The 12,618-nt window shown below is 45.5% G+C and overlaps 1 protein-coding gene across 1 annotated transcript; it reads left to right on the forward strand.

Moving 5' to 3' along the window:
- The first annotated feature begins 1,747 nt into the window (after positions 1-1,747).
- Positions 1,748-11,980, forward strand: VGLL1 (vestigial like family member 1). Its single transcript, XM_049766943.1, is given in 7 exon segments — positions 1,748-1,799; positions 1,802-1,954; positions 6,239-6,688; positions 9,355-9,414; positions 9,716-9,741; positions 10,657-10,812; positions 11,888-11,980. Coding segments are annotated over 7 exon segments (990 nt in total).
- Positions 11,981-12,618: the final 638 nt, after the last annotated feature.

Genomic DNA, 12,618 nt, shown 5'->3' on the forward strand with positions numbered 1-12,618 from the left:
TTAACCCCCCTCCTCACTGAGACTAGGAACCCCCTGGCCCTCTGACTCCTAATCTGCTATGATTTCCTTGCATTGTGCTCGCTCCGCAGGAAAGGGTGTTGGGTCTTTGGGCTATTGTTCCCGGGAGCCCTCTTGGAGCTAGGTGTTAGGAATAAAGAAATGAATAAGAAATGGTGCCCTGCACGAAGGTCTTGGGGATTGTGGTGGGAAACAGGCTGGTAAAATCGAGTGATTTTCATAATAATCGCGAGGATGAATAGATGATAAGTGAGCTGGGGGTGCAGAGGTAAGAAAAACCTCCCCAGCTGCTGCACCTCCAGTAAGGGAAGGACAGACACCCTGTCGTGTTGTGGGTCCTGGTCTGGGCGCCAAAGGACAGCTCCCGTCTTTCTTTCTGGACTTTGCAGGTAGGAAGCTACTGCGAGTAAGGTTAAGTTTGAAAGTAGTTGGCTAGCTGGCGGATAGCGGGAACAACTCTGCCCATCTCTCGGGATATTTGCCTCCGTGGTGCCAGATCTTGATACAGACTGCAAAGCCATTTTTCTCTTGCCTTCAGAAATCGATTATTCTGTTAGCTTTGGGCAGTGTTGGTATTTAGGGATGGTATTTGAAGTTGTGTGGTGGGTACATAAGGCAGTAGGGATTGAATTCGGCCTTCTGCCATGAAGCTCGTGCTAAGGTGTTCTCAGTTCATCTTCCTCTCCCTGGCCTAATATAATTTTTCAGAGACTTGCAATTCATTTCGAATTATGCCGGGATTGTTAGGTGACTTTAAGTACTAGAACACAAGCAGTTCTTTACTTTCCACTGCGGGGGTTCCGGTGTCAATCCCCTGGCACCTTCCTCATGGTTCCTCCTCTAAGTACAGTTCGGAAGGTATCAGTAATCTTAGCATCTTTGTGTGTGGTGTGTGTGGGCTGTGTGTGTAGGTGTGAGAGAGAGAGAGAGAGAGAGATGAGAGAGAGAGAAGGAGAGAGAGAGAGATACAGAGAGACAGAGAGACAGAGAGGACAGAGAGACAGAGAGAGAGAGAGAGAGAGAGAGAGAGAGAAGGAAAGAAAGAAAAAAGGAAGGAAAGGAAGGAAGGAAGGAAGAAGGAAGGAAGCGAACGAAAAGAAAAAAGTGAAGTTCCTGAGGGTCTCTTTTCTTTAGGGGGCTCAGTGGTAAACTGCAGGATTTGGGGAGAACCCCAAATAATTGGATTTTAACTCCTATAGTGGTATCTGGGTTAGATTCTTGTCATATACACACACACACTCACATACACTCACACACTCACACACACCATCCCTCTTACAAGCCTGGCCAGTGTCTTATTGTGATCTCTAGTTTCTAAGATGTTAAGTCGGGGGCTATGGGGTGCTCTCAGCTACCATCATATGTAGATAAGGCTATGGGTATGGGGACTACCAGGATCTCCACATAGAGCAGTGTTCCCTTGCCCCCCACCCTTCAAGGCAGGAACTACTGAACCCTGAGTCCATCATTTCTTGCCGCTCCTTGCTAGAGAAATAGCTCAAGGGCATGGAGCGCAGCGCTTTGTACTGGGGAGACATCTGAATTCAGGGGGCCTGCCTGAGTTTGAGGCCTTGAATTGGCAGAGCTGGAAGTAGCCTTCTTCTGCATTACCCGGTGGGGGGCCCTGGGGTCCTGCCTGTTTCCCTTGAATCCTGGTCAGGCAGGGAGCAAGCGCCCTGCCCAGCACCCAGGGCTGGTAACCTCTTGCTTGTGTCTCTGCAGTTGTGCCATGGAGGAAGTGAGCAGCGGGGCTCTCCAGACCCAGTACCCTGTCAAGACCGAGGAATTACCCGTTGTGTGATCTTCACTTACTTCCAGGGGGACATTAGCAAAGAAGTGGATGAGCACTTTTCCAGAGCCCTGGGGCTCAGTGTCAATAGCCTGCAGAAACTGAGCCCCTCGAGCCAGCGCCAGGAAGACGTGATCCTGACCAAAGGTGAGCATGCCCGAGGGGGTTGTCACTTCCCCAGAGTTAGAGAAAGCCCTGGAGGTGGTGCTGAATTTGTGTTTTTGCCCAAGGCAAGTCACAAGATCTAGTGATAAGACACTGAGTAGAAGTAAAAGTAGTAGTAGAAATCAAAAGATGTTCTTTGATCTAATTGCTGGCCCATTGCATTAGCTTTTGAATTCTGTGACAGGTTGAATTCATGACTTCTCATTCAATAGAATCCTCCAACTGTTTGCTGTCCTCATTTATTAGTATTATTTCCAGGTTCTTTGCTATTAGTGTATCTGTTTCTCTTTCTTTCTTTCTTTCTTTCTTTCTTTTTTCTTTCTTCTTTCTTTTCTTTCTTTCTTTCTTTCTCTTCTTTCTTTCTTCTTTCTTTCTTTCTTTCTTTCTTTCTTTCTTTCTTTCTTTCTTCTTTCTTTCTTTTCTTTCTTTCTTTCTTTCTTTCTTTCTTTCTTTCTTTCTTTCTTTCTTTCTTTCTTTCTTCTCCTTTCTTTCCTTTCTTTCTCTTTTTTCTCTCTTTTTTCCTTGCCTTTTTCCTTCTTTCCTCCTCCCTTTCTTTTTCTTTCTTTCCTTCTTCCTTCCTCCCTCTTTCTTTCTCTCCTTCCTTTCTTCCTCTCCCTCCCTTTCATTTTTCTTTCCCTTTCTCTCATTTTCTTTCTTTCTTTCCCTCTTTTTTCTTTCTCTTTTTCTTCCTTGCTTTCTTCCTTCTTTCCTCCTCCCTCTTTCTTTTTCTTTCTTCTTTCCTTCTTCCTTCCTCCCTCCCTCTTTCTTTCTCTCTTTCCTTCCTTTCTTTCTTCCTCTCCCTCCCTTTCATTTTTCTTTCTTTTTCTCTTTCCCTTTCTCTCATTTCTCTTTCTTTCTTTCTTCTTTTTCTTTCTTTTCTTCTTTTTCTTTCTTTCTTTCTCTTTTCTTTCTTTCTTTCGTTCTTTCTTTCTTTCTTTCTTTCTGTCTTTCTTTCTTTCTTTCTTTCTTTCTTTCTTTCTTTCCTCCTTGCTTTCTTCCTTCTTTCCCCTCTCTTTATTTTTCTTCTTTTCTTCCTCCTCCCTCCCTCTTTGTCTTTCTTTCCTTTATGGCTTTCTTTCTACCTTCCTCTCCCTCCCTTCCTTCCTTTCTTTCTTTCTTTCTTTCTTTCTTTTCTCTCCCTCTTTCTCGCTTTTTCTTTGTTTGCTTTCTTTTGTTCTTTTCTATTTTTTCTTGCTTCTTTACTTCCTCTTTCCTTCTCTCCTCTCTTTTTCTTGCTTTTGTTCTTTCCTTCCCACCTTCTCTATTCCTCCCTCCCTTTATCCCTCCCTACCTCCCTCCCTTCTTTCCTTCTTCCCTTCTGGCTCTGCACTCAGGAATCAAGCCTGGAGGTGCAAGGGGTACCATATGGGATGTGGGGATCACACTCAGGTTGATCCACAAGAAGGCAAGAGCTTTTACCTACTGTTCTAGCTCTCTGGCCTCTATTTTTATTTCTTTGTTTTGGGAACACATCTGGCAGTGCTTAGGTTGACTCTTATCTCTATACTCTAGGATCACTCTTGAAGGTACTGGTGGGGTTGGGGAAACCATAGGTAGTGAGAGATTTTAGAGTGAGGAGGGCACTTGCCTTGCATGTGACTGGCCTGGCTTTGATCCTTGGAACTCCTCTGTATGATTCCTTGAGCCTGTCTCGAATAAGTTCTCAGCACTACTGGATGTGACACAAAAGCAGGTTTAATATTCTTGGGGCTGCTAAAAGTATTGAGGGGCCCTAGTGCCTAATGACCCAGCAGTCAGTTACTCAGAGTTCAATTGACTTCTACTCACCTTTTTAATTTGAGGAGGGAGAGCTGAGGGATTTGGGTCACTCTTGGGGACTATTTCTGGGCTCTGTGCTTATTAGTCAATCCTGTTTGTATTCAAGGGATGATATGGGGTTTTCGTGACAATACTGGGGTTGGCAATATAAAACACAAGTGCCTTATCCCTTGTGCTATATCTCTTAACCTGGTCACCAGAACCCAGGTCTGCCACTTGCAAGGTAAATGCTCTCCCCCACTGTACTAGCTGTACTATCCCTCCAGGCTCAATTCCTTTCTATTTCATAGCCCCTGGCCAGCCCTATTGAAAATTCAGTAAATTCTACCTTCCCTCTCCACTCAGGATATGATGCCAATTTCCACTTCTGTTGCTCTCGCTGGATTCCCAGAAGCCACTATCTCCCCCTGAATTGTGGCAGTGACCCCTTCTTGGGTCTTTCTGTCACTACCCTGGCTCCCCTTGGGTCCCTTCTCCACTTGAACGCTCACCTCATCCCTCTTGTCTCTAGACCCTACCACTGCCTTGCTGTCTGTCCATCTTGTAATCTGACCAAAGTCCTTTGCATTGTTCTTAGTGCTGGGGGCCACCTAGTGGCATTCTGAGGGCCATGCAGTACAAGCGAATGAACCCAGCCAGAGCCTGGCACCTGAGAGACAACTGTTCCTCTCCTGTTGAGCCACCTCCCCAGCCAAAATCCAGATGCACAGTCTTACTGGGGCATCGTTACTTCGGGATCCCTCTTTCTTATATTTCTGGTATCACATCCTACCCAAGTCCTTCCACTCCAGCTTATGAACTATCTGTGTTCCCATGCCAAGCGCAGGCCTGCCCCAGGCCCTTTGCACTTGCTCTCTCTCTCTCTCTCTCTTTCTCTCTCTCTCTCTCCCTTTCTCTCTTCCTGAAATACTCTTCTCCTAACTCACTGCATAGCTTCCCCTTCATGTAAAGTTCCATCCATCGGAATATTCCCTCTTCACACTAGCCTCTGGAACCTACATTTCCATTCTAGAAACATCCTACACTTTCTTCTTGCCCTATTTGGCTTTTCTTCTCAGCAGAAGTCCCCACTGGACCTGTTGTCATGCAGGTGCCTTTCTTACCTCCCACCCTCTAGCTTGAATTCAGGGGCATCAGGGACTGAGTCTTTTAGCTGTTGATTCTATCCCTGGAACATACCCAACCTGGAGAGATAGAACAAGGATGAAGGCACTTGCCTTGAATGTAACCTACCTGGGTTTGATTTTTTTTGTTTGTTTGTTTTTAGCTACACTTAACTGTGCTCCAGGATCACTCCTGGCAGTTCTCAGGGATGCTGGGGATGGAAAGCAGGTTGACCCTGTGCAAGGCAAAAATATTACGCTCTATACTATCACTCCACCCTCCAAATTCAATCTTTGGCATCCAATATGAACACCTGAGCCCTGTCCTGAGTGGTCCTTGAGCAAAGAATCAGGAATCTGCCCTGAGCACTGTTAGGTGGCCCACCACCCCCCACAAACAAAACAAAGAACTCTGGTGCTCAAACATATAGGTTAGACCTGGACCTGAAGAATCTGGGGGTGGCCTTCGTTCCAGAACTTTATCTACTCCCCTTGTTGAGAATAAACACAGCTTCATGAGTTGATAATTCTGAAAGCTTCAATGTACTTTTAAAAGGATGATAGATCAAGGCTGGAGCAATAAAACAGGACACACACACACACACACACACACACACACGAGTGTTGCCCACCACAGCCACATGCAAGGCAAGTGCCTTGCCTTCTGCACTGTCTCTCTGGCCCTGGCAGGTATTGTCTTTTCTTTGCTGGGGGAAGATATCTGTCATATTTTAAAGGGGGAAAATAGGCCTTAAACTTATGGGAGGGGAGAACACAGCTGACCCAGGTTTGATCCTTGGCAACTCACACTCCCCCAGGTTTTCCAGGAGTGAATGCAGAGTCAGAAGTAAGCCCTGAACACCACAGAATTTTGCCTCCCCCCCCCAAAAAAAAAATAAACCCTTAGATGAGGAGCCAGGGAGTTGGCATATTTGACATGTGGCAGCCCTGGATTTGGACCCCAGTGCTGCACGGTTCCCTGATCAAGGTACCAGGAGCTTGAGAGTTGGTTCAGGGGTTAAGTTGCCTGGCATGTAGCCAATGTGGATTAGTCCCTGGTGTAGCATATGGTCCCTCATACACCACTTTGCATGAACCAAACTCCTCCCTCTCCAAAGGAAACTCTATCAGTCAGGAACAAATTTAAGCTCCTTGGATTTTGTTTTGTTTTGTTGACTTTTGGTTTTGGACCACACCGCAGTGCTCTGTTTTCAGAAATCACTCCTGGCAGGGACCATATGGGATGCTGGGAATCAAATCCAGGTCCATCTCAGGTTGGCTGAGTGCAGGAAAACACCTTACCGCTGTGCTATCTCTCCAGCCCTCGCACTCCTTGGGTTTTGAAGACAGTTCCTAACAAGTCTTTGACTTCTTTCCATCTTAGAGTTGGAGTTGGCTCCAAACCAATGGCGTTTCTCTTCTTCATGGACCAAGCCCCACCCGGAAGCCAGCTTTGAGAATGCAGGTGCCAGCTGCAGCTTGGATGAATTTGACCCCGCTCCAGTGGATCCATATCCGATAACCACCACCAGTAGCCCGTTGGCACAGCCTGACCAGCAGCCTGACCAGTTGTGGCAGCCCCCCGACCTTCCCTGCTCCAGCTCCTATGAGCTCAGTTATCCTTCTGCCTTCTCTGTCCCCGAGTCCCTGGTCCCTGACCCAGAGCCGCAGCCAGAAGAGAAATATGAGTCCCTCTTAAATTTTCTCCAGCAGCAAGAGCGATGCCTCACCCTTCCTCAGCAACAGGTCTCCTGGGATGACGGCTTCTCGGCTGAACCGGCTGAAAGCTCAGAATTGCTCTTTAACTTGCCTCCTGACTCCAGCTCTTCTCAGTGTAAGCAAATGCCCTCAGCTACCTGCCCACTAGCTTCTGATGGGTTGCACTGGGGAGTTCAATTGCCATGAGGTGCCAAGATTAATTGCTATTACTTGGCTTGCAAGGCTTTGGGGGGCTGGAATATTCTACTTTACTCTTCTATTTCTCTCAAATATCACTGATAGTGCATGAGTGGCTATAGATAGCAGCCATGGGCTTGACTCAGAATGGTCACTCTAAGCTGCTTCTTTTTGGTTTTGGGGGCCATTCCTAACTGTGCTTGGGTCTTGCACCTGGCTCTTCCCAAAGAGTCCTTCCATAGAGTCTGCTCCTACTGGGACTTGGTGGAGGAAGGTGGAGGGTACCCTGTAGAGCCAGGGATTGAATTTGGGTAACCTATATGTCAAGCCTATGCTCAGCCCCTTGAGCTATCTCTTGTCCTAGTCTGTTGACTTAAATACACCCTAGAAACACAAGCACAGCTAGCTAAAATCATAAGGTTTCCCCCATTTACCTCTGGAAGCCACCTAAGAGTAAAGTTGCGAAATTTTCAGCATTTTTCTTGGTTTTGGGGCCACACTTGCCAATGCTCAAGGCTTACTCCTGACACACAGGAATTACTCCTGGTATTGCTTGGAGGACAATATGGGATGCTAGGAATTAAGCCCAGGTCCAGATAAGTGACCTCCCAGATTGGGTACTGTCTTTCCAGTCCCAAGTGCGGTTGTAAACAGAAATCTAGGATATATCTGTAGGCTCAAATACTGTCTTCAAACAGGTTGCCAATTTTCAAGGATGACAGGTCTCTGGGCATAAAATAAGGGCAGCCCTGTAGCAACTATGTGCTTCATGTTAAAATTCAGTGACTACAAAGCCAGCTGGTTTCTGGGAGGGCCTGAATGGCTGTGCTGGTGTCTATACCCTGGGCTCCTACTTCCAGAAAGCCACATGGAAAATAGTTTATACTTTCATGAGGCCAAAGTCTCAACATCCTGGATTCAGTACTCAGGGTCCATATTTTATATAGTTTCTGGTTCTGTGCTTATCTGTGGTTCTAGCATCTGTACCAAAAAGAACATGCAGGAAGCTGCCTTTTGGACATTGTGTGCCTGAGGCAGGTGCTATGTTGTAGCTTAACGTTGAAAGCCAACTTCCTGTTCAGACACTATTGATGTCTGATAAAGACACAGCTTTATTGGGCATTTGTTTTGTTTTGGGGCCATATCCAATGGTATTCTGGCTCTGAACTCAGGTATCATGACTGGCTGTGTTCAGGGCACCATATGGAATGCTCCAGGCATTGAGCCCAGTGAGCCATATACAAGGCAAGCACCCTATCACTCCAGTCCCTAGGCAAATACTTTAAAACCATAATTCATATAAAGTTCTAGCTGGGACAAAATAACCTGTGAAAATGTCTTGCTCTTGTACTCTTTTTCAAAAATCTGTTCTCCCTGGACTCTGAGGGAAATGCTAAGTGTGTTTGTTTAGATGCCTGTGGATTCACGCAGAACTGTGCTGTCTCGACAGTTGGGTGTAACACAGATGCCTCAAGTCATCACATCCCAAACAGAACCTCTCAATATGATCTGAATCCAACTCAGCCACTATTTGGTGAGCATCTACTATAGTTGGTGTCTCGGGAAGGCTACAAAGTAGACAATCTTCTAGTCTAGAAACCTCTAGACAAACCCTCAAATTAAAGGTTTATCACTAATGTCGTCATGCTGCAAAATCAAACTCTGCCAAGTGCTAGCATCCATCCTATTTATTGGCAACTGATGTACCAAAGTTCTTTAGGAAGTTATGAGCTCTATTTTTTTTTAATAATATCTTTATTTAGGTACCATGATGACAAACATGTTTGTAGCTGGGTTTTGGGCATAAAAAGAGCACCCCCTCCTTCACCAGTGCAACATTCCCACCCCCAATGCCTTCCATATCCCTAATCCAAAATATTGACTGTAAAGTGAGAACATAAAGGCTCATAGGACCGCAGGGGAAACAGCAATAGTAGGGCAAGCAAAGTGCTTTCCTTGAATGAGGCCGACCCAGGTTCAATTCCTCGAAAACCATGTGCTTACTTGAGCACTGAGTGATTCCTGAGTGCAACGCAGGAGTTACCCTGACTATCACTGAGAGTGGCCCCGTAATGTGCACATTCACACACACACACAATTTTCCTGGGCTCATTTTCCATTTTGGATTTGCCTTGAGTTCAACCTGAGATACATACTTAGCTTTCTTTGGAGTAGCCCGCGTTTTCTCTTGAGCTTGCAACTTTCTCATTTATCTAACTAAAGCTACTTTCACTTTTATCTCTCACATACACACACAGAGACAAGCTTTTCTTTGGTAGCATTTGGTGAGATGAGTAAAACAGCTTTCTAAACTGAGCAGTGCATGAGTTGGTGTCCTTTAGCTGTTCTGCCATATCAACTCAGCTTCGGGGATTTCCTTTCCAATCATGTATTATTTTTTGGTTGGGGGAGGTGTTTTGGGGCCATACCCAGCAGTGTTCAGTGCTTACTTCTGGCTCTACTAAGGGATCACCCATGGCAGGCTTGAGGGACCATATGGGGTGCTGGGGGTTGAACCTGGATTGGCCATATGTGAAGCAAGTGCTCTCTACTCTCTGTACTATTGATCCGTCTCTCAATTATATTTTTCTTCTCTATTGCTAGATAAGAAGATCTATTTCTCCCCAGTTTGCGGACCTGTATCTACTGACTATGCAGATGAAAGTAAGTATTTTAGTCCACATTTAAGAATGTCCTGTTTTTTGTTTAGGGGGGATTAGGAGGCCATATCCCGTGGTTCTGAGGGCTTCTTCCTGGTGGTGCTCAGGAATCACTCCTGGAGGAGCTCAGAGAACCATATGAGGTGCCAGAGATTGAACCCAAGTCTCTCTTTGTACTATTGCTTTGGCCCTGAAAGTGCCACTTTGTGTCCTGAGACCAAACTTTTGTAGCATTTTGTAGCTTAAAAATCAGGACTTCCTGTCACTGAAAAGACCTTAATTTCTATAAATGTTTTTGTCATTAGAATTTCTTTTACCAGGGACAAGAGAGGTACCACAGCAGTAGGGCATTTGCCTTGCATGCGGCCAAAATAGAACAGACCCTGGTTCAATTCCTGGTATCCCATATGGTTCCCCGAGCATGCCAGGAGCGATTATTTCTTAACCATGGGACTAGAGAGATAGCACAGTGGTAGGGCATTTGCCTTGCATTTAGCAGATCTGGGAGGGACCTGGTTTGACTCTGGGCATCCCATATCATCTCCCAGCCTGCCAGGGGGCAATTTCTGAGTGCAAAGCCAGGAGTAACCCCTGAGTGCCCCTGAGTGTGGCCCAAAAACCATTAAAAAAAAAGAAAAGAGGGGCCCGAGAGATAGCATGGAAAGAGGGCGTTTGCCTTTCATGCAGAAGGATGGTGGTTCGAATCCTGGCATCTCACATGGTCCCCTGTGCCTGCCAGGAGTGATTTCTGAGCATGGAGCCAGGAGTAACCCCTGAGCACTGCCAGGTGTGACCCAAAAACCAAAAAAAGAAAGAAGAAAGAAAGAAAGAAAGAAAGAAAGAAAGAAAGAAAGAAAGAAAGAAAGAAAGAAAGAAAGAAAGAAAGAAAGAAAGAAAGAAAGAAAGAAAGAAAGAAAGAAAGAAGAAAGAGAGAGAGAAAGAGAGAGAGAAAGAGAGAAAGAAGAAAGAAAGAAAGAAAGAGAAAGAAAGAAAGAGAAAGAAAGAAAGAGAAAGAAAGAAAGAAAGAGAAAGAAAGAAAGAAAGAGAAAGAAAGAAAGAAAGAAAGAGAAAGAAAGAAAAGAAAAGAAAAGAAAAGAAAAGAAAAGAAAAAGTGGAGCTCAAGAGCAGCTAAGTCACTTGCCTGAGGACACATAGCAACTAGGCAGTGGTAAGGCCAAGGATCCAGCCTTGGGCTCTTGGGGTTCCAGAGACAGCTTCTTCCTATCATGTTGCTTCTCTTTTTCAGAGAGCCAGATGCCAGAGACGAACACGGATTTCTTCTTTTATTAAACTTCGCTTTGAAGAAGTGGATTTCTATATTCCTGCCCTGCTCATGATTTTTGACTGTGAATCTGATAGGTCCAGAGATCTCATCATGCTTTTGTGTTTCTGTCCCCAAAGTGTACTGACTCGAGCAGTGCCTGTCCTTCCCCCAAATTGTGCACCTTTTTTTTTTTTTTGCCACCTAGGCCTGCGGCAGGAGCTTTCAAATGTGTTCAGTGAATCCCCAGAGCAGTAAATGACATTGTCAGTGTTCAGGGATAGACACTGCCCTGCTCCCCAGTACCCTGTCTCACTACCCGCAAGCCCTTCTTCCTTAGAAACCACCACGTCACCTTCCTCTTTTTGCTTACAAAGTATATTCCAATGCAATTTCCTTGATTTCCCATTGATGTGACAGGGTCTTTATAAGCCAGACTGGCCACATATGTTCTCTTTGAGTTGTCTTTCTTTGCCAACACTAATTGCCTGAAGCTTTCAGCTGTAACTACACTGTGGCCAGCTTCATGCCTTCCCGAAGCCAAATGAAAACTGGGTGGCCAGACCACTTGAGAAAGGGTCAAGGTCAGGTGATTTATTTTCCCCAAATCTTCCAAGTCTGGAAGGAAATTGAACAAGTCTTAGGCTAGTCTTGATAAAGGTAATGAACTCACTTAAAAAACTGGTTCTTCCCTTCTAGAAAAGGGACTCCAGATGGAATGGCCGAGAAACTGGAGAATTAATTTAGCCAAAGTTTGTTGGGCCATTCTAGCTTGCTGGCATATTGTCAGAGGAGATCTTGGGCACAGAAAATGATGTGTAACCAGAGCATTTCTTAGCTGCTGAACTGAGTTGTGTTTGGCCTCTCTGAGGATGAGAACTCTGCTACCTAACATGTCATGAGTTTCCATGGGGACCTTGGTGGCAACTTTTGGCCTTCCAGCGGGATCCACCTGACTCATACAGGCAACCAAACTCCTTTTAGTTCTTAGATGGTTAGGAACACTTGGGGGATATTAGATTGCTTTTGCTCACAAATCAAAAGTACCCAGTTGGATTATCCTCCCTCCCTCCTCCTACCTATAACATCTTAGATGAGTTGGAGATGAAAGGCAAGACATAGTCCAAGGACCTATGAGCAGAACCTCCCTTGTAGATTGTTTCAGCTTAAATGACAGTTTTCTCCAAAATCCTCCTTTATCCCATTTGGCCGACAGCCTTATGTTGTGTCCTTGAGCTTGCTCTTTGTGCCAGTGATAACTGTGAAATCTGCTGTCAGTATTTCCCCATCCTCACCTCCCCTCTTGTAGCAGCTCAGAGAGCGAATAATAAAATTTGTTTTTGGATTGTGCCATAAGTAAATTCTTTCTCATTTGTGAGGTCATGCAAACTTCATAACAATCCTGTGATGGCAGGAGTGGGGAGATTGCAAGGGGTTGTAGGTAGAGCACTTCCCTGGTTGGTTCTGGGGGGTGCACAGTCCTGTGTTACCTGATGATGAAATCTGGAGCTCACATGGTCAGAGCATGTGCTCCAGGCAGTTGGGCATCATTTTTCTTTCTTTTTCTTATTTTTGTTTTTGGGTCACACCTGTTGGTGCTCAGGGGTTACTCCTGGCTCTACACTCAGAAATCGCTCCTGGCAGGCTCAGGGGACCATATGGGATGCCGAGATTTGAATCACCATCCTTCTGCATGCAAGACAACGCCCTACCTCCATGTTATCTCTTTGGCCCTGAGCATAATTTTTCATGTAATGAGAATGGCATCATTTTCATAGAATGCACATGAAGCCATAGGCTCAGTGGCAATCCAAAGCTGCCAAAGACCACACAGTTGGGACCACAGTGATAATACAGAGGGCATAGCACATGTCTTGCATGCAGCAGGTGGGGGCTTAATCTTCAGCATCCCATATGTTCATCCAAGTTCACTAAGAGCGATACCTA

The sequence above is a fragment of the Suncus etruscus genome, chromosome X (assembly GCF_024139225.1).
Source record: "Suncus etruscus isolate mSunEtr1 chromosome X, mSunEtr1.pri.cur, whole genome shotgun sequence".
NCBI classification, from domain to species: Eukaryota; Metazoa; Chordata; class Mammalia; order Eulipotyphla; family Soricidae; genus Suncus; species Suncus etruscus.